The sequence below is a fragment of the Mustela erminea genome, chromosome 8, assembly GCF_009829155.1.
Source record: "Mustela erminea isolate mMusErm1 chromosome 8, mMusErm1.Pri, whole genome shotgun sequence".
In the NCBI taxonomy this organism is placed as follows: domain Eukaryota; kingdom Metazoa; phylum Chordata; class Mammalia; order Carnivora; family Mustelidae; genus Mustela; species Mustela erminea.
This window is the reverse complement of record NC_045621.1, coordinates 76,189,912-76,211,917: the sequence shown is the minus strand read 5'-3', so window position 1 is coordinate 76,211,917 and position 22,006 is coordinate 76,189,912. Positions and strand designations below refer to the sequence as shown.

Sequence of the window (22,006 nt, the reverse complement as noted above, 5' to 3'; positions counted from 1 at the left end):
AGATATAAAATGATAATAGTGTAAGAATCAAGTTTGCAAAATGTATGGACGTATAAGAACAGATGATGAGGGGGCAGTGACCCAGCTAACGTTGCAAAGCCAAGGAAGCCATAGAAGTCTTTCCCAAGGAAGTGATGACTGATTAATTGGACAAAGTGGCCAAGGTGACAGCAAGCATAGGGGGGTGGACAGGGCAGAGTCAGTGCAGTGGCGCTATGGGAGAGGGAGCATGGTATGTACGAGGGGCTGAGTAAAGTAGAGAGAGGCTTGGGGAGGGATCCTGAGAGAAGAGAAGTTGGAGACTTACTAATTATATCTCTTTATTCTACTCAATGATTTACATCTTTAAAAAAAATCTTTATACGATAGAAATCTCCCTTCTGATCGCTAAATAGGTATCAAATTGCTACCTAATTTTTATATACTTAGACTCCAGCTGCATAATCATCAAATTAAGAGCACCCAAAAGGAAAAGATAAATGAGAAAATGAATACATGCTCTGGCGAAAAATTGGCTTTGTTGATTTATGTTTTGAAAGTGCTCAATTTATCAGGATGTCTAAGGAACGGAACATTCTGATTAATTTATTTAGTTGCTATTGTTGTTGTAACTGAGGCTTAAGGATAAAATTAATCTGCTTAAATATTTTTAGAAAATCTTGAGCAGTTTTAGCTCTTTCCTGACTAAAGGGATTGTGTTACAAAGGTTGAATAGGACATATAGCATGTGGTTTTATACATAAATATTTAAGGGCTATAAGCCTTCAACTACAACATACTTATCCTCATAAGCCCCAAGTGACTGTTTCTTATTTCCAAAAACTTTTATTACCTGACAATTATGATATAGGGAGAGGGGCAAATAAAAGTGGGTTTTCATGATAACGTTTGAGGACTACCATTAGCTACCTAGACCATTTCCATGCTGGGACTGCCTCTGACCAAGAAATGAAGCAGCCTCTTTCAATAAATATGCCAGGTAAGGGTAAACTTAACTTGGATGTTTAATCTGAGTCTTGGCCTCTGAAGTTTTGAACAAGTGACTTGTCTTTGTTGTGCTTTAATGAAAGTGAGCCCTAGATTTATCTGCTTAGTCTCCTGGTTAAAGGCTAATAGTCCTGTCCTTTCTGGCAGTTTTTCACCTGATCCAGAATCATACATAGCATCACTTGTCCTCTCTTTAGCCGCCTTGAATTGGGACCAGGTCCTCAACTTTATTTCACAGTATTGACAGTTCTTAAGAGTTTCAGGCAGTTATTTTGAGAATGCCCCCTCAGTCAGTGTCCGTTTGAGGGTTTCATCATCGTTTGATCCGCATTACGCACTTTGGGCAGTTACCATAGAAGTGCCATGTGCTTGGTGCTGTGCGTCACACATCACAGGGTATCACGGGGCCTACGTGTCCATTTGTACGTTAAGGTTATGGTCAACTCTGATCTCTTGCGTAAGGCAGTGTTTGTGAGATTTCCCCATTGTCAATGTCTGCTTCTGCCCTCTGTAATGAGAACAATAAAGAGGGACAGAGTTTAAGAATAAGGAAACATTCTGTTCTCCAACGGACTGTCACTGATGGTTGTATCACCCATTGCTGATTCTTGCCTGACTCCATTATTAACGCGTGAAAATAGTGATTTTCTGTCATTCCTTCCATATTTATTGTCATTCTACTATAAGACAGAGTTTTTCCTTCTCCTCCTTGGTAAGATGTCGTCTTTACTCCATTTCATATTGTCCCTGGTTTGGCAGTAAGAGTTCCAAGATGTTGGGTCTTTCATCAGTTCTTTTTTTAATATGAATGATATAAAAAATAGTTAATAGAGGCCCACAGAATACAGCGGGAATGAGAAGCCAGAGAGGTGAATTCTGTTGGTGATTAAGAAAGTCTTTAGTGAGGAAGTCATGTTGAAGTGAGCTTTAAAAAAAAACGGCAGAATTTGGGGCGCCTGACTGGCTAAGTGCCTAGAGCAAGCCAACTCGATCTCGAGGTTGTGAGTTCCAGCCCTATATTAGGCATGGGGCCTACTTGATGAAAAAACAAAACAAAACAGAAAGCAGAATTGTCATAGAAATGGTGGTAAGGTAGAGTGGAAAGAAAAACGGTCTGAGGGACGCCTGGGTGGTTCAGTCAGTTAAGCGTCTGCCTTCGGCTCAGGTTGTGATGTCAGGGTCCTGGGATCGAGCCCCTTACTGGGTTTCCTGCTCCCTGCTCCATGGGGAGTCTGCTTCTCCCTCTCCTTCCCATTCAAGCGTTCTCTCACTATCTCAGTCACTATCTCTGTCCCAAATAAATAAAATCTTAAAACTAAACCTGTCTGAGGAGTGCCTGGCACATCTAGTATTTGGCAGGTAATTGAGTAGTTTCAGAGCATGATGGGGAAGCAGTAATGGAACAGAGAAACCTTGCACTTACTGAGCTTCATGCTAGTCTCTGCTTAGAATTTCCTCTCCTGTCCCACTGCTGCTCCTGCTGTCTGGCTGAGGGGGGTGAGGTGAGGTGTGTGAGGAAGGAAGGAGGGAATTCTAAGTAGTGAAAACCACAAGAGACAAAAGTCCCACTCACATACTTCCTTTTCCTGATCCCTAGTGAGAATTAACCAGTCTCTTCTCATACACCCCCAGGGTGATTGGTGCCTCTCCATTAGCAAGTCCATTTTGTGCTGTTTCTACGTGTTGGATACATCTTCCTCCTTTAAAGCACAAACCATGTGTTAACCGCTTTGCTCCGGTACTCAGTCAAATGCTCAGTCCATGTTTCCGGAATCTATGGGAGAGAGGGAGAGGGGAGGCCAGGTTGCAGTTGGCTGGGGAAAGGCTCCGAGTGTCATTTTGAGGGGTTCAGGCTTGGCCACAGGCAGTGGGGAGCCCTGGCAGCTCTCTGTTGGTGCAGGCCTGATGGGGGCGTGATGCAGAGGTCATGCAAGGGGGAGAAGAGCGAGATGCCCAAATGCCTGGCAGGAGCCCCGGAGGAGCCAGAGCGCGCCGTCAAAGAGGGGCAGAAGGCACCGAAACAGAATTACCATCTCATGAACGTGGGCACTTCGTTCGAATGGAGGGATTGGAAGGAAAAAAGGAACGGAGCAAGGTTTTGAGATTTTTAAGACTGGGTGGTAAGGAGACTGCCAGAGGCCACTTAGCAAACTAACACGCACAGGGACAATGACAGAGACTGTAGGCAGTTCAGCCTGGCCCTGTCTTTTTCTTATCCAGTACAGGGATCCCCCTGAATTCAAAACCTTGTGTCCTGTTGAAGGATGGTATAATATCAAATATGATGAGAAAATGAAATATTGTCTCAGCTGGAGGCACAAGAACTGACGTTGGTGTTATAGACGTTTTCCATGAGGCTTTAGGGATGGTTTTATTAAAAGCAGATGCTAGTAACTTTTTTTTTTTTTTTAACCTTGAAACATGGCCCTGTGACAGCAGCTTACCTTGAAAGAAATTGTCGTTAGCGTTCTTTTGGCTCCTCTGTCTCGCCTGCACCTTCCTAACAGAAAATTTGCTTTGCACCTGCTCCAACTGGGTTCTAAGTGATAAGCATCTTGCAAGCCCAGAAAATTGTAGTATCAAATCTCAGCCCCAACTGTGAGGCAGCACTCTCATCGAATCCCTGCTGAGAGGTTTTCTTTCCCAGTTCCCCAGGGAAGAGTCCTTTCTCCCCTGGCTCCTTTTCAGGGTTGAACTTCGACCTAACCCTCTTTTCAGCTCCCAGCATGCATTGCTCTGGGCACTGGCCCTGACCCAGCCCTGTGTACTCTGCCCCACCCTGCGCTCCTCCACGGGTCAGGCCTGGGGAGCCCTGGGGTCACTGGGGAGCCCAATTCTAATAATGAACATATCTATCTCAGGAGAGGAAGTAAACCTTTCTGTTCTTTGCAGGTTATTGCCCCCCCCATAACTGCTGATGGAACATTTGATATATTATCTATGATTTGGTAAATATACATGAGCTTTGCCTAATAATACAAAGTTGCTTTCATCCACATTTTCCTTCATAAATGAAATGCTTTGTTATAATTCATGATTTATGAAGAATTTACCTATTTAACTGCTAGGAAAACAAATGTTTTAAAATACTGCCATGTTTGGGAAAACTCTTATAAGAATTTCAAATAAAAACAGCAAATACTCCTTAAATAGATATAAAACCTTCTGACTGGACTTAGTGTGTGGTTTTAAAGGGAAAGAAAAGAAGTGCTGATGAAGATTGTGTAACTTTGTCTTTGTTTTCCTCTTAGGTTTTTCAAATAGACCAAAGTCATTAAAAGTAATTCTCAACCCCCAGAGCCACAAAAAAGAAGCTACCCAGGTCTATTATGAGAAGGTTGAACCACTATTGAGGATTGCAGGAATAAAGACTGATGTTACAAGTAAGTCATTTTCAGAATATAATTTTGTCATTAAAAAAAATCATACTTAAGGAAGCAAAACAATCTGTATTTGTTCTTAAGCCAAACTGAGGAAACTACCTGTAATATCTAAAGCTTTTTTGTGTGTTTCTATAGCTGTTACGACAGCTGGCTCCAAGGATTATCACTTATTTTGTTTTCTTCATTGTGTTATTAGAATGTCATTATGACAATACATTAGAATGTATTGTCTTCAGACCTTTTTTCAGACTTTAAAAATTATTAGGAATCATTTCAAAGGGAGCTGTGCACTTTTTGATATCTTCATTGAGATTTTGGCTATTTACACATTATTTCTACAGTTTGGCAAGCAATTGATTTTTGCTCACTTAAATGTTTGATGTCTTTCCATGGAATCTTTCATTAGGTGGTTTTTGTTCTGACTCTGACCCCTGCTGGTTAGGTCAAAACTAAGCATGTAACTGCCGGTTTAGATGAATTCAGAGAAGCCAGTAGCTTAAATTCATTGTCTAAAACAAGAAAGGTGTTTAGGTTTGTGCTGAGGAAAATAGAAATTTGCCAATGCTAAAGTTAATAGAAAGAAGATTAACAAAATCCTTTCCAATGTTTTGAATTTAGTGACCAAATTCCTTTGTTTCCTTTGAGACTGATTTTTCCCATGGGGGGGGGGGTATTGGAATGAGAAAAAGGGTTGATGCTATCAAAAATCACAAGCCCAGTTTGTCTGATTTTATTTCTATGTAGCTTTACTAACACACAGTGGAAATTTCTAGCAAATTTAAACTGATGAAGAGTATTACATAATAAACCTGTTCAGAAGACAAAGCCAGAGTATACTTGGATTCTCCTAGTCTTGTTTATAAATTCATGGGGAAGGGATTCAGAGTGACATGGTTTTGCTCAGCTGAAACCGAGGGAGATGAGTCTCACAATATAAGATTTGATGCCCTCACTTCATGACTTGATGTATTGGGGTAGAAGAAGTTTCTCTAAAAACAATTTTTTTTTTTTAAAAGATTTTTGTTCATTTGACAGCACAAGCAAGGGGAGCTGCAGGCAGATAGAGAGGGAGAATCAGACTCTCCACTGAGCAGGGAGCCTGATGTGGGACTCGATCCCATGGCCCTGAGATCATGACCTGAGCTGAAGGTAGAGACTTAACAGACTGAGCTACCCAAGTGCCCCTAATATATTTTTTTTAAACAAAAAGTTCAGCCACCCCAAAAGGCATCTATTACAATGAAGATTCAAGAGAAATTACCATGAAAAATTCAGGAGGAATTTGTGACTAAAATAAAACTGTAGTAAGAAGTTAATCTTTTACCTTTGTGGGTTTTGGTTTACTTAAAAGTAATTTAAAAGGAAAAGAAACAGTTCTTATCTATCATTCCTTCCCACTGAAGATTTTACAGATTGGTGGGGGAAAAAAGGTTGAATTCTTATTGGGTGGAGACCATTAAAAGTTGAATGAGCTTATTGGCAAACTTAATAACATTATTGTGTTTCATTGATTTAATATCCAGGATAGTTTGATGTATATACTACTATGTATCTTCTGGTTCAGAAAACTCTTGTAGAATGCCTTGTGTTAAACACTGTGCAGAATGCAAGATGAATAAGTTACACCACCTGCTCTTGTGTGGCTCTTAGTTTATTGGGGATTCAAATAAATGTAATTGGGATATAGATACAAGAACTCTGGTGTCTCAGAGGGTGATATTTTGATCAGAAGATTTGAAAGTACTTGGAACAGACCGTTTTGGAGAGTCAGAGGATTTTTGTGGTTTTCTTTGCATAAGGAGAAGCAGCAGCAGAAGGAGAAAAATAAGGGAAGGAAGGCAAGCTTGCAAGCACTTCTAAGTGGGGTATGTGTGTGTGTAACCCATATCTTTGGAATTCTCTAATTCGCTTTGGCTTCCTCAGTTTTGACTTCATCTTAAATTTAAACCTTTCTATCATCAAAAAATTGTTGACAGTGGATTAGATCCTTCTTTGTTCAAATCAAGTAGGATAGGGAAAGGTGTGTGTATGTGAGAGATCCAACATGCTTTAATACTGAGCAAGGATTAAAATTTTCTCCTGTCAATTTGACTGTCTACAATGTGTGCCTGAGCTGGAGTATGCAGTCTCTTAACTCTTAAGACCCATCCCATCGTCTGGAAGTAGGAACCCCTTTTCCTGAAGGCTGGAAATACCTGACCTGAATCTGGGTGCTATTAGGGAGAAAATTAGAAAGGCCCAAGTGGCTTCTGGGAAGGCTCCCAACCATGTCCACTAGAGGAAGTTTAAATCCAGATTCTGGACTGACATTTTTGCTGTACTCCGTAGTTTACTCGTCATGTATTGATCCAACATTAGTGTCATTTTTTTTATCATAGCATTGTCATCTGGTTTAGCAGCGATGATCCTGCCAACAGAATAGAGATTAGGAAGGAAGAGACAGCTCCTAGAAGAAAGACTGGTGCATGAAAAACCTGACGGAAGGCAGAGGAAATGATAAGAATGTGCTTGTTTTCCTTCGTGTTGAAGAGAAGAGTTTTATGTCCTAGGGCTCTTTTTTCCCTAAATTTATAAACATTATTGAATGTTATATTTAGTTCAACATAAAATTAGGATATTTTATAAAGCAAACTTATAATTTTCTTATATATTTGTGCAGAATGGCTAATTATTAGCTGCCTACCACTCCTCCTACAGGCAAAATTTTAAAACTGCATCTTTTGCGTATTAAACCATTTCAGTATGTATATTAGCTAAATATTTATATTTTGAAAGTTTGCTATTTTGTGCAAAGGACTGAATAAACATATGGATCCTTGAAAAGATTACAATCTTCCTGCCTGTCTCACAGTGTAGTTTTGTAGTTTGAGTCAGATAATACATTTGAAACTACCTTGTATATTATGAAGTGCCATAGAAAGATGGTCATAATGCTGTGCATGTCTGTTTCATAAATTATGTAGTAGATTCAGTTCACACCTTGAAAGAAAAAATACATGAAAGAGTAAAACAGAAAGGTATGTATTTTCTGGACGTCCAGTGTGACCATTATTTTAACATATCTTGTGTGCATTGCTGAGACTAAATGGAATATAAACTCTGTAATATATTTGACATGATGATAAATTCACTAGGAGATAATGCTTAGATAAATGAGGCAGGATTTGAAACATTCTAGCTAGGTATGTATATTATAAAAGATTTTTTTCTATAAGTTTCTTTTAAAAATGAATAGCAAAATTAATAGCTGGTCTAAAAAGTAGGTAGAGGATCTGAAAAACCATTTTCCCAAAGAAGACCTGCAGATGGCCAACAGGTACATGAAAAGATGCTCAACATCACTAATCATCGGGGAAATGATCATAGCCACAGTGAACTATTACCTCACATCTGCTGGAATGGCTCTTACCAAAAAGTGTTGGTGAGGATGTGGAGTGAAGGGAAGGAACCCTTGGTGCACCGCTAGTAGGAATGTAACTTGGTGCAGCCACTGAGGAAAACAGTATGGAAGTTCCTCAAAAATTTAAAAATGGAGCTACCATATGGTCTAACAATTCCACTTCTGGATATTTATCCAAAGGAGAAAAAAATCACTAACTCAAAAAGATAGCTGCACTCCCATGATCATTGTAGCAAAATAGCCAAGACATGGAAGCAACCTAAGTGTCCATCAGTGGATGAATGGGAAAGAAAATGTAGGGTCTATATATGTGGGTATATGTGTGTGTGCATGTGTATACGCACACTTACACACAATGGAATATTATCTGGTCATAAAAAAAAAGGAACTCCTGACATTTGTAACAACATGAATGGACCTTAAGGGCATTATGCTAAGTGACCTAAGTCAGAGAAAGTTAAATTGCCATCTGATCTCCCTTATGTGTGGAATCTTAAAAAAAAAAACAAAGAATGAACTCTCAGTTGAACATACAGGTGTAGAGAACAGATTCTTGGTTGCCTGAGGTGGGAGGTGGGAAATGGGAGAAATGAGTGAAAGGTATCAAAAGGTATAAACTTCCAGTTTTTTTAAAACAAAGAATCACCACATTAATAAAAATATACTTTTCCTTTTGGTTACTGCTGAAACCCTAACTACTTCTGAATATAGATCAGCGTCTTTTGAAATACTTGAGCTGAACTTGGATTCCCCCTTTGCTGCCACCACCAGCGCAGTATCTAATGATAGTGCAGAAAAACTTCTGGAAGAACTTAGAAATGGAATTTTTTTCTTTTTTCTAATAACTTGTTGGCATTTGAGTTGAGGAAGAACATGAGTGGTAAGCCCAAGCTGGCCTATGATAACCTTTCTTTTTCCTTCTCCCAAAACAGAGTAGATTTCAGGAAGTACATTATTTAAGGTCTAAGAGGGTTTTTGAGAGATTATAAATTCATAGGATAATTCATAGAACAATAAAGTAAGAAAAGGCACCTGAGAGATCAAACTGGAAATAACTTGAGAGTGATCTAGTTTAATTTCCCCCATGTGGTGGAGTGTAGGTGTGGCCTGACTCATGGATGAACTCTTGGGCTTTGCTTGGGGACCCTATGTCCCTGTCTGCCATTACTGGATAATACTGCTGGTCTTTATTGAGTCAGAGTCTCTATACCTTGTACATATTAGAAAAGACACCTTTTTTGTTCTAACTTATATAAAGGCACCCTTCTCTCTGAGCTGATTCAGCCCAAGGCCACCAGCATATCGAGTTAGGTATACTGGCCAGATTGCAAACGTATCTGTCCCTTTGACCAAATGCCTGTGTGCAAGGCATGAACTGCAGGGAGAACTTGTGAGATGACTTTTGCCTCCTTGTAATTTTTAGAGTCAGTGTTCTCTTTTGCCCTAGTACAAAATAAATGCATCCCATCCTGCGTATAAGAGTCATTAAAGTATTTGAAACAGATCATATGTCTGCTCTTGATCTATCTTGTTCATGATAGGCAGTTCCATTTTTTGTGTTAACCAACTGTAGACCTTATCATACTCACCATCATTATCATGGTCAAAGGCACATCTCTGAATTTAGCCTTGATCTTTGCCAACTCAGGACTCATGGGAGTGCTATAACTTCCTATTTGGCCCTGGTGGAATTGTAAAGAAAGTGGAGTTTGTTGTCACCTTTCCCCCCACCCCTCCTTCTAGGATCACGAGTTTAACTTACAACACTTTTACCAAATCTCCTCTTGGAATTTTTTTTTTCTCTTTGGCTCTTTGTCTCTACTTAAAGCCTTCCCTGCCTAGAAATGCCTCCTGTTATTCCTGATCTTGCCCAGCAGAAAGCTAGGCAATTTGATAAAACTGAGTCACAAAAGATGCTAGTAGGTCAGGGCATTGTTTCTTTCCAATTTTACCTGCATTTTAATAAAAATCTGGAGAGTACCTGTTCATGCATCATATCGAGTGAGAGGTTCTTTTTGTTATTCCTTAAGTAATTGTGGATGTATATGACAAATCCTGTTTCCAGTACTCAGATGTCTGGGGCTTGTCTCTGATGACAGTGTAGACTCATCCGTGGAGGTTATGTAGAAGAAGGATAGGAGACCTGAGAAAGTCATTCTGGAGAGAGTAGGATAAAGGTTGGAGGCAGACTGGGGAAGACTGTTATACTATCCACATTAAAAAATATTAGTGCTGGACCATGGACATTGGCTTGAGGAGGGATACTATAGCAACAAAGACCAAAACAACTGGTCTTGACCTTGGAGTAGTTGTGGAGAGTGAGGAGGGAGACAAGCTAGGAGGTAATTTTCCTGTCTTGGGAGCAGGGAGGAGATGATGGAACACAAAGAACAATAGATTTGAGAGGCAATCTGAAGGTAGAAATAACAGATTCCATCCGGAGCTAAGTTGGAAGTACCTACAGGCCATCTCAGTGTCTTATCCCATTAAAAAATTTTAACACCAGACTAAGAAAGGTTTCTTGAAGTCCAGGTTTCATCTGATTTTACTACAGCCTGTTTCCCCATCAACATTCAGCATTAACATCAAGACATTACTTTCTTCCAGTCTTGTCTCCTTGAGGAAGTAATATATAAAGTGAAAGTTCTGGTGTTTGGAGGAATCCCAGCACTGAGAACTGAGTTCAAAGTCTTGCAAAGAATGGAATCTCCAAATTTTCTGAATACAAGTGTCATAGGGTGGGGTGCCTGGGTGGCTCAGTGGTTTAGGCCTCTGCCTTCGGCTCAGGTCATGATCTCAGGGTCCTGGGATCGAGCCCCACATCGGGCTCTCTGCTCAGTGGGGAGCCTGCTTCCCCCTGCCTCTCTGCCTACTTGTGATCTCTCTCTGTCTATCAAATAGATAAATAAAAATCTTTAAAAAAAAAAAGTGTCATAGGGTATCATTCTTATTAGAAAAGGAAAGCAAGTGAAAGAAAAGGCCAGTAACTTTTTGAAACTGCATTTGTCTAGCAGTCTGTTCCTTATGTTTATTTGGAATGGGATGATTTCTCACTCCAGGGCCCCTAATATTATGGCTAAATAAATACTTCAGTTTCTTCTACTGTATCTAAATATAGTCTCTATTTAGTCTACTGTATCTAAATAGTATTCTCTATCCTTTATCCCTGTTATTTTTTTATAATCACTTACTACTACTTCATATTGTACATTTATGTTTTAAAATCAGCGTATCATTTCTGTCTCCAGAATATGAGCTCCCTGTTGCCAAGGACTTCATTCTTTTTGTTCATTTTCCTAATATCTTGTGATCAAGTTTCTTTCATCTTTTCTTTTTGTTTCAGGTCACTATTTTTTTTTTCTTTTTTAACTTTTCCAATGTCATTTTAAAAATTACTCTTCTCGGATAATCTGTATCACTATATTGTCAAATTCTACCTGAAAAATCAAAGAAATAGAATATTATTTAAAATTTTTCTTGAATAAAGGTAGTGTTTAGCCATAGCCTAGTTTTAAAGCTACCTTTGTATTGGATTTGAAAAGCTTTACCAGAGTAAGCTGCAGCCTAAAAGCAAGATTTGATAAACTGATTCTCAGCATAAATATTTCTTCATAATATCATTAAGTATTTTCAGTGTGTCTATGTATATAACATTTTATTTCCTATTTTTAAGGTTTCAACTACTTGCTGAGGTTATAAATGATCAACACAATCACTTACGATAACTTAACCTTCCAAGTTTATTAATATTAATATTTTATCCTTAGTTTCCTCCTAGCTTTCTTCTGATTGGAATTTAATACAGAGAAGTTTTATTCATGTGAATGTTAACAGCCTTTGAATAAGCTGTGGGAGAATTACAATGTAATGCTGCTGGATCCAGAATGATTCTTTTCAACACCAAGACTAATAATTCTTAACAATATCTAAAAACATTGTAGGAAAAGCTTGAACCATACTGGCACCAGGGACAGACAGGCATGAAAGATTAATGTAATCTTGCATATAATGATGCACATTCTTACACAAAAAATCCATCTGCAATGTCATGTCAGTCAGCAGAAATCTTTGATGGGTGGATACAGCTGGGCTGTCTCTTCTGGCAGCGCTGCCCTAGAAAATGCTAAATGTGGTTGGGATGCTTGGTGCCATCTGCAGTGTGCCAGTTTGTGCTGTCTCCACTGGCATTTACAATACTGCGTAGGGCATCACGACTGTAGAGACAGCGATAGGGAGTGACAGATCCGTTTCCTCAGAGGCTTGGGCGCTGGTGGGTCCGTGCCACCGTCCTCCTCCGCTTTGGGTCTGTTACCATCGGTGTTGGCTTGCCTTCGTTGTTTTCACGTCCAGCTCCTCCTCTTTTTAGTCTAGCCGTTCCAGATACACATTCTTCTAGTATGTAAATCTTACACTAACCTTTCCACTAATTTATTCGTGTGAGGTTGCCAAAGCGATTTAACATTGACTGTTTGATGCCAGCTAATGTGCTTTATTTTCAAAATACTGCTGCTCTTAGGCTTCTGATTTGAGGGAAATGTATCTTCTTTATAATATCAGGAAGGGAACACTGAACAGACATGCACCAAGATAAATGATCTGACTGCTGTGTGTGGGATAGCTCCGAATGACTTATGTAGTTGGAACAAATATATGACCCTCTTTTACATAAAGCTATAAAACACATCAGACAAGTAACACTTAATCCTCTTTCCCGTGATTAAAATATAAATATTCAAGGATAAATGTTGTTTTATGACCCGACCATATGTTTATGATATTATTTTGCCAAACTAAGTGAAAGAGTGTAGATCATTGTTTAAGACTTTAACCTGTTTTTTGGGTTTTGTTTCTAAATAGTAACAGAGTACGAAGGGCACGCTCTGGCACTGCTGAAGGATTGTGAACTCCAGGAATTTGATGGGTAGGTTATGTTATTGGTCTGTATGTGTCCCATGGCCTATGTTCTGGAATGTTTTTGTTAGTTTTTAGCCACATATTTGGGGCTTATAAGTATTTCAGTATTTGTGGTGTATGTAATTAGACTATTTCATTTGTATCTGTATACTAACAACTAATGATCACAATATGGCCTGGTCCTCTGCCTCTCAGGATCAGGCATAAGAAAACAAAAGGAGAGATATCTAAGTGCCAGGAAATCAAAGAGGACCACATCATACTGATCTAGTGTGCATATATTTGGATCTGTAGTCCTTAATTCTTGGCTTGAACCGTGTGAGTATCTAGAAAAGCATTGATGGAAGGTTATATGGTATAACTATATTGAGATCCTCTTTTGTACATTTATTGATAATATTAATAGTTACCCACTGGTTCATTTGGCTGTGATTGCAGGTAAATATTTTATACATACAAATATATTGGAGTGCCTGGGCGGTTCAGTTAGTTAAGCATCTGCCTTTGGCTCAGGTCATGATCTCAGTGTCCTGAGATCGAGCCCCATGTCAGGCTCCCTGTTCACTGTTTCTCCCTCTCCCTCTGTCCCTTACCCCCTGCTTTTGTGCTCTCTCTCTCTCAAATGAATAAATAAAATCTTTTAATATGTATATATTATTTTCAGTATAAATAAAGATGCTAATCTTAATTCTTTTGTAATTTAGTGGCTACCAATTAAGTGTGCTATCCAGAGTGGGCATTGGAAACTGTTGTTTGCAATACATTGTTGGAGTGTGTAGAAATCGTTCACTGTCATGCAAACATTAGAGATGAGGCGAGTGACATATGTAGTTTTTTAAAAAGTAGGCAAATCAATTTGCAAAGTGATGGATTGATGTATAAGACAAAAACATTTTAGGGAAGTTTTTTTTTTACAAAGAGTTGATATTTCAGGGTTTTAAAAGGTGGCAATTATGTGAATTACCTGTGTCACATGGTAATAGGCAGGAAATAAAATGTAATATCAGGAAGGGCAGTTGTGTCTTTGAACTGTAGAGTGAAAGGCTTTGCTCTTCTCAAAGAACTACTAGAATATTTCAGGAAGGAAAGTAATGCAGTCAAAATAGAGCATTATTAGGGTTGTTTGTCCAGAAGTGCTTAATATTTTTTTTTATAAGAAACAATATTAGTAGACAAACCATAAGTGACTCCTAATCTCACAAAACAAACTGAGGGTTGCTAGGGGGGAGGGGGGTTGGGAGAAGGGGGTTGGGGTTATGGACATTGGGGAGGGTATGTGCTATGGTGAGTGCTGTGAAGTGTGTAAACCTGGCGATTCACAGACCTGTACCCCTGCGGATAAAAATATATGATATGTTTATAAAAAAAATAAAAATTAAAAATTAAAAAAAAAGAAACAATATTAGTGGATGAAGAACATTTGATAAGTAAAACAAGACTTTTTAAAAAGGAATCCGAGAGGAGCAAATCTAGATGACAACATTACATAAATATTGAGAATGAAGAGTATGAGGTAGATTACTTAAGAGCTTTACAGTTAAAGGGGTTTAAAGGGGTGCCTGGTGGCTCAGTGGGTTAAAGCCTCTGCCTTCAGCTCAGGTCATGATCTCAGGGTCCTGGGATGGAGCCCTGCATCGGGCTCGCTGCTCAGCAGGGAGCCTGCTTCCTCCTCTCTCTCTTTGCCTGACTCTCTGCCTGACTCTGCCTGTGATCTCTGTCAAATAAATAAATAAAATCTTTAAAAAGAAAAGAGTTTTACACTTAAAGCTAGACAGATTAACAGGATACATTTGGCAAACTATCTTGCAAGTATACAATTTAAGAAAGATAATTGAGGTACTACACAGTGGTTAACTGAACATAATAAAAATTAAAATACTAAAAAAATTAAAAACTGAACTTTTATAAAAAATACAGACTATTCCAATGTTCTAATAAATTCCTACTTTTACGCTAAAAAATTTTTTTAAATGGCAACTACATTAGAAAAATAAAGTAATTGGGGGACCCATGCCCACCACCTACTGCCTGTTAGTATAGTCCTGAAACACAGCTTGTGAATATATAAGTGTGGCTGTATTGCAGATAAGTCCTTTCTTCAAAACATAATTATATGAATAATGAGGGTAACAGATATCATAGATATTAGACCTGGTTTTGCCCATCACCATTTTGAAGTTCTATGTGCTATGTATATGTGTAAATGTGCTATGTATAAATAAGTTTCATTAGTAATTATACTATGTAAGGAGGAAGATGAATTTTGCAGAGGGGCGCCTGGGTGGCTCAGTGGGTTAAGCGTTTGCCTTCTGCTCAGGTCATGATCTCAGGGTCCTGGGATAGAGCCCCGCATTAGGCTCCCTGCTCAGCAGAGAATCTGCTTCTCTGTCCCTCTCTGCCCCTCCCCACTGCTTGTGATTTCTCTCTCTCAAATAAATAAATAAAATCTTTTTAAGACTTTTGCACAATGACAAAAGACTGAAGTGCAGTATAGTAATTTTTTTCTCTAACTGAATGTACTTAATTCTTGTTTATTTCACATGGCAGGTGTTGTTATTTAACAGTGTGGCCTTAAAAGGTATGCAGATCTTTCAGTTATTATCCACGTTTTTTAAACCACATAATTTGACCTAACTATTCTATGATGTAAGTTCAATGATTTGATGGTTTCTGAATTCCACAACATGCTGATTTATTTAGGTCTTATAATAATTTAAAATTTCTATTGAAAATCATCTATTTTCTAAGATTCCATCAATACCTCATTTATTTTCATGGGCCTAGTTTTTCCATTGGGATCTGGGAAAAATTACTAAAATGGTCATTTTAAGTCACTCCACTTAGAATTACACAGATTAGGTATATGAGGAGGAAAATGGAAACATAGTTTCTTTAGACACTTTAAGAGAATAATTCTTTGTATGCATTTTGTTTTTTAGATTCCATGTATGTATGAAATCATACTGTATTTATCTTTCTCTTATTTCACTTGGCATAATATTCTCTAGGTCCTTCCATGTTACAATATTCTCTAGGTCCTTCCATGTTGTTACAAATGCCAAGATAAAAGAACAGATTGGTGGTTGCTGGAGGGATGGAGGTGGGGGGGTGACGTGGGTGAAGGAGATCAAGGGGTACAGACTTCCAGTTTTAAATCAGTTAGGGGGCTGTAAAATACAGCATGAGGACTATAGTCAGTAACAGTGTATTGCATAGTTGAAAGTTGCTGAAAGAGATCAGAAAGTGTGACAAGAAGATAGTTTTTTGTAACTTTGTATGATGATGGCTGGGAATGAGACTTATTGTGAAGATCACTTTGCATGCATACAAATATTGAGTCATTATGTTATGTACCTGACCCTCATAATATGTCATATGTCAAATATACTTCAATTAAAAAGAAAGAACAATTCTCTAACAAGTTGAAGCATTTGAAAATGGAATGTACTCCCTTTGTGCGTTCCTGTTTCTGAATGTGTTCAAAGAGTGGCTGTTGAAGGACTTCCTGAGAAAAAGGTACAGATGATTCAAGGTTGGGATAAGCTACCCCCAAGATTCTATGGTCATTGATGAGAGAGGTGATTCCTTCAAGAACTTGAGCCTGGTGTATTTCTGCCTGACTCAAGTGAAGCTACTGGTAGGGTGTGATTAGAAAATCATCTAAAGGTTTATAGACACGGACCAGACAGTTTAAGGTCCAAGAAATATTCTTGGACCTTAATAAAGCCAGATGGTTTGGTAAATAATGTTTAAGAAATGTTACTTGTTAAGATTTTGGAATTTTTGATGAATTACATATGTTTCTATAAAGACATATCATGGCAAAAAAGTTAACAGGAACACATCTATCAGTACGCAAGATCGCTGTTGTGCATCTCCAGTGTATCCTAGCAAACACTCTGAGATCCATCACTCAAACTTGTAGGAGTGCCACTTTTTATTTGCCCCCTATTTTTACTATGCATGGAGAGAACGTTTTGTAACGGCAAAGAAAAGAGTACCGTCAGGTACAGAGACCTGTAGCTGGAACCGTTGAATTTACAAGTGTGAGCATGGTTAAGCTAATCTGTAGCTCTTATGCAGTTATAAATGTACTAATATTTCCTATTTTGCTCCATAGTGTTTTATTTGAACTTGAATTAGTTTTTCTCTTCTTTTTAAAATTTCACCATGAACTAGACCTATGCTGATTCGGACATTATTTGACTAACATTGAGATTTGACCTCATTGACCATCGTATCTGTATTACTAAGTAAGGTATTTTTTAAAAAGTACTTTTTTTCAAAAAAGAAAAAGTTTAAATCAAAACCTAGTAACCTGTTGGGAACATTTCAAAGATGATACTGGTTTGTAGATGAAGAAACACAGATCTAAAAATTATATAAAGGGAAATTTTATGAAGAGAAATAAGGTATCAGCCTCTGCTTCTATCTTTCCAGGCAGAATGATTGTATTTGGGGTCATGGCAAGAAGGAGTTTACTTTTTCTGAAAATACAAGAGGTAGCACATGCAAAAGATTAGCTACTTTAAGTTTTATGTTTAGGGTAACTCTTAAGTGTGGTTAAATTAACATATAAAAGGTTGTGGGTGGGTGTTTGCTTTGCCTTTTCTTGTAATGTGCAGACTCTTGTGATAGGTTTGCTTGAAGTATATCCTTGAGGCTGAGTAACTATTCCTGGAGGTGATCTTAATGATATAATAGTTATCAACATAAATATATTACTTTAACACATTTAATTACACATTAATTCTATTGGTAAACTGATTTCCAAAAGAGTAAGCTTCCCATAAGGTGATTTTCATTAGATTTCACATATAGAAAGGATATAAGACATGGACTAGTAGTAGTGCTGTCTCTTAAGGCCGAATTGTGATGTTTCAAATCCTCCTTCTGTCACTATGTAATGACCTTGGAAAAGTTACTTAATCTTTCTATGCCTTAGTTTCCCAATTGAAAATTGAAGGTAAAAATATCTATTGCATATGATTAGTGTCCAAATTAAATGAGTTAATACATGGAGGGTGTTGAGAACAGTGTCTGGTACATAGTAATCATTCACTAAATGTTACTTTATTATTGTAATTATCATTTGTTAAAGTTTCAAAATAAGTAACCTAGGACGTGTTAGGACAAAAACTCAAAGGCTTTTGTGGCAGAGTATGTTCACATCTGAACCATCGCTATCAATTCTAGCAGTGAGTTAACATGTACCGGATGCTCTACTGGGTGCATGATCCCAGGGGTCAGATGCTGCCATACAGAATGGCAAAGTCAGGTTCTGTGCTAAGTTAGATGTTTTGTTGGATGACTTATGTGCTCTGTTTAGATCACACACACCTCAGCGGGTAGAAAGACCTTATATGCTCCGTTTAGATCACACACACCTCAGTGGGTAGAAAGGGTGTGAATCTCCTAGGTGTGCTTAAGTTCATAGAGTGTTGGCCAATCTCCAAGATCTTTGAAATCATATTAGACAAGGTTCACATCAAACCTTGGCTTCCCCCTCTATAAAGATGAGGCTAATGCCTACTTCATAGAACTCTGAGGATTTAATAGAAAAGAACCAAAATAAACCAGAACTTTATTTTCTCACATAAAGTCGACCTTCAGTAGGTACAATCACTTTTTTTCTGAATCAGTGGTCACATGATGAACCCCTAGAATCCTTTCAGACCTAAAATAGTACCCCTAGTCAACAATGACTGGGTCATATCCCACGTCCTGGAGTCTCTGATAACAAGGGTGGACCTGGATCCTGCCAGGCAGTGTGCAGTCCTAGGGCTGAACCACAGCTCTGTGCAGGGGCTGGAAGGCTGAGAAAAAGGTGGGGGGTCGGGAGTTGAGGGACCCTCAGACTCTGGGTTCACCAATGTCCAGAGTTTCCTAACCTTAAGGAACCATTTAAAAGCTGGTGACCAGGACACCTGGGTGGCCCAGTCAGTTGAACATCCAACTCTTGGTTTTGGCTCAGGTCTGATTTCAGGGTCCTGAGATTGAGCCCCACCTCAGGCTCTGTGCTGAACGTGGAGTCTGCTTGAGTTTCTCTCTTCTTTCTCTACCCCTTCGTCCCACACTTGCTTTCTTTCTCAAATAAATAAATCCATTTTAAAACAAAACCTGCTGTTCATGATCCATAAGCTGTTTGTTTGGCACATGGAGGTTTTAAATAAACTGAATGCTGGTTGATAATATTGACAAATTAGGAGACTCACCCAAAAATCAGAATCTGTGGTGGTTCTAGAAGAATCAGAGGATGAAAAGTGTCTGAAAAACCTAGGCATGCCTCCCAGATGACATGAGTGGGCTGAACTGAAAATCCGTCCCTTCTTTAGACTCATTGTGACCTTCCATTTTTGCTAGGCTCTTATGGGCCTTGAGTTATGACACCTGCTTTCAGTAACACAAACTCTTCCTCCTTTTGGGTAAATTAATGTGCTTTTGCTACTTAAGATTATTTTATGTCTTTTTTTTTTTAAAAGATTTTATTTATTTATTTGACAGAGATCACAAGTAGGCAGAGAGGCAGACAGACAGAGAGAGGAGGAAACAGGCTCCCCACTGAGCAGAGAGCCCAATGCAGGGCTTGATCCCAGGACCCCGGGATCATGACCTGAGCCGAAAGCAGAGGCTTTAACCCACTGAGCCACCCAGGCGCCCCTATTTTACATCTTTTAAATACAAATAATTATGAAACAAATTTCTGAAATTCGATATATTACTTTCATGAATTTCTGCCACCACCACTGCTGTAGTCTACTTACCATGAAAACTTAAAAAATTATTAGCAGTACTGACTAGGATCAAAAGGGCAGTAACAGTAATTTTAAAAGTGCCAACTAGTAGTAATGTCCAAAAGATAAAAAACAGTTCAGGTTTGTAATTACTGTATTTATATACTAATGGTAAATCGCTTCTTAAAGTTTCATATTTCACATGACTTTTACAGCTGTCTTTTCAGAGCTATATTGAAAATTAGCAGTTGGTTAAATGAATTGTACATGACTGCTAACATAAAATGAGAACAATATACTTTTGGATATCAACAGAGCCAAACGCAGATTCAACATGAATTAACATGTTCAAGTGTTTTAATGCCTCTTAACCTACTTAAAAACATTTTGTCTATGTGGTATTGTGTAGGAATCATATTCTCAAAGTAAACTTGACCAGTGCTATGCTAGGGCCTCCTTATTCATTGATATTTACTAAAATGTTGGAAGATGCATGTGAGTAATCTTGCACTTGAATATATAAGGTTACTCTTCTGAAGTTGAGATTTCATGAATAATTACCAATTAGTGTAAAGTGTTGCATTCTTTAATTTCTTGTTTTCTAGTGTCGTCTGTGTTGGTGGCGATGGATCTGCCAGTGAAGTTGCCCATGCTTTGCTTCTCAGAGCCCAGAAGAATGCTGGGAAGGAAACAGACAGCCTTTTCACCCCTGCCCGAGCACAGCTGCCACTCGGCTTAATACCAGCAGGCAAGCCAGTGACCATGGATTTGCTAATTGGCACCTCTTCTCCTATCTTTCTCTGTTTCACTTCCTATCCTAGACAATGTAACACAGAGTTAAATGGAGACTTTGAATCTGAAAGACCCAAGTTTGGCATTTCTACTAGCAAATATGAGACGTTAGACAAGTTATTTAATTTCTTTGAGCCTCGTTTTTCTCATCTGTAAAAAAGATACCCATATATATATATTCACCTCAGTATAAGGTTATTGTAGTATTAGATGGTGTATGTGGAGGATTTAATACATAGTTAAACAATTGACAAATGGGATAGTTATTAATCTGGCTTCCCCTCTAAAGGTCTAGTGATCACACAGTCCCAGGTATGAAATTTCACAAGGCCCCTTTAGTCAAGCCGCTTACAATGTCATATGAGGTAAAATGTTGTTACTCCCATTATCGGAGTATAAAGAGATAAGCCGGAGTTGAGAATGCCAGAAAGATTCATTCTCACTGCTGTATTGCCAGCAGCTAGAATAGAACGCGACGCAGTGAACGTTCAATAACATTTATAAAGTGAATGAACGTATAGAAGACTTAATAGAGCACGTGCCCTTGAATTAGGCCTAAAATGGGTAGGATCTGGCCTGATGAGGATGAGTTATTTTCTTCATTGCAAAAATAATCAATGCCAAAGCGAAATCCAAGAGCATGGAGAAATAGAAAACAGGTCATTTGTTGGGGGATGGCGGGATCAGAACTGTCCCAAAGCAGGGTGGCTCCTGGGCTCCACAGGGAGGGGTCTGAATTGTATTTGATAAACAGTAGGGAACTATGGGAGTTTGAGAGCAAGGAACACCCTGCTGGGAGGCTTTCTGGGAGAACTTGTGAGCAGGGGAAGGGAGCGGAAAGCTGTGGGAGCCTAGGAGGACAGCTAGAGTAGCCCTGGCTTCCAGAAGAGAGGAAGGTATCTTTCACAAGGTTATTACATTATGTCAGTCACTCCTTCCAAATTATTTAAACAAACAGTAGTGATGGAAAGTGATTCTTTTCTTTTCATTTGGAAAACCTCACACAGTATTCTCTCTACAAGAAAAGTAGAAACAATGACCATTTCCTATGAAAATAGGAAATAATGTGACTGGTTAAAAAATTCAACATTCTATCCATTTGCTAACCACATTCATTTAGTATGGATTTCAGTATATTTAGTATTGTTCGTGGACAGAAAACAAAAGATACACAAATGCTCTTTTAGACTGTGAAGTCTTTTTTAAAAACCAGAAGAATTTAAAAGGAGACACATATTTGGATATATCCTGATAATTATAAAGCATATAGAGAAAAAACCTTTGATGATCTTTAAGCAGAAGAGAAGAAAATAACCTCAACTGGGAGGGAAAAAAAATGTGGCCCAGAGGAGCCAGTCATTTTCACTTTTTCGCATCATTTTAGTGGCTCTCTCTGTAATGGTGGAGTTTTTCAGCATTTCCTTCCAAGCCAAGTTGATGTGCTTAGGTCATTTCCTCTTCAGTAGTATATACACTCACACTCGAGGTCACTTATTAACTGTTGTGAATCAAAAGTAAACTTGTTTCCCTCACAGGTAGGCGTTTGACCTAAAGTGAATAGTTAGCTAGAAAAACTAGTGGTTATGCTTATCTTCTTAATATGCCATTTGAATGCACTTTGCTTAGAAAATACAGCCTGTTGCCAAAATTGTGGTCATGGTATAGGAGTTCCAGCTTATGGATTCCATAAAGAGGGGGAGGTCACGTGCGGGATGTACTAATAGGAAGACCCAATGCCCCATCAGGGCTTTGATAGAGAATGGGAACAAGAGCGGGGCAGGAAGTTTCCAGGCTGC

The 22,006-nt window shown here is 38.6% G+C and overlaps 1 protein-coding gene across 3 annotated transcripts in view; it reads left to right on the top strand.

Moving 5' to 3' along the window:
• Positions 1-22,006, top strand: part of CERKL (ceramide kinase like) — a 116,000-nt gene that overhangs the window by 79,450 nt on the left and 14,544 nt on the right. For all 3 annotated transcript variants that reach the window (XM_032356124.1, XM_032356123.1, XM_032356122.1), the window contains 3 exons: positions 4,239-4,370; positions 12,628-12,691; positions 20,024-20,166. In XM_032356124.1, the coding sequence (XP_032212015.1) occupies positions 4,239-4,370; positions 12,628-12,691; positions 20,024-20,166 (339 nt within the window). The remainder of the gene's footprint in view (positions 1-4,238; positions 4,371-12,627; positions 12,692-20,023; positions 20,167-22,006) is intronic.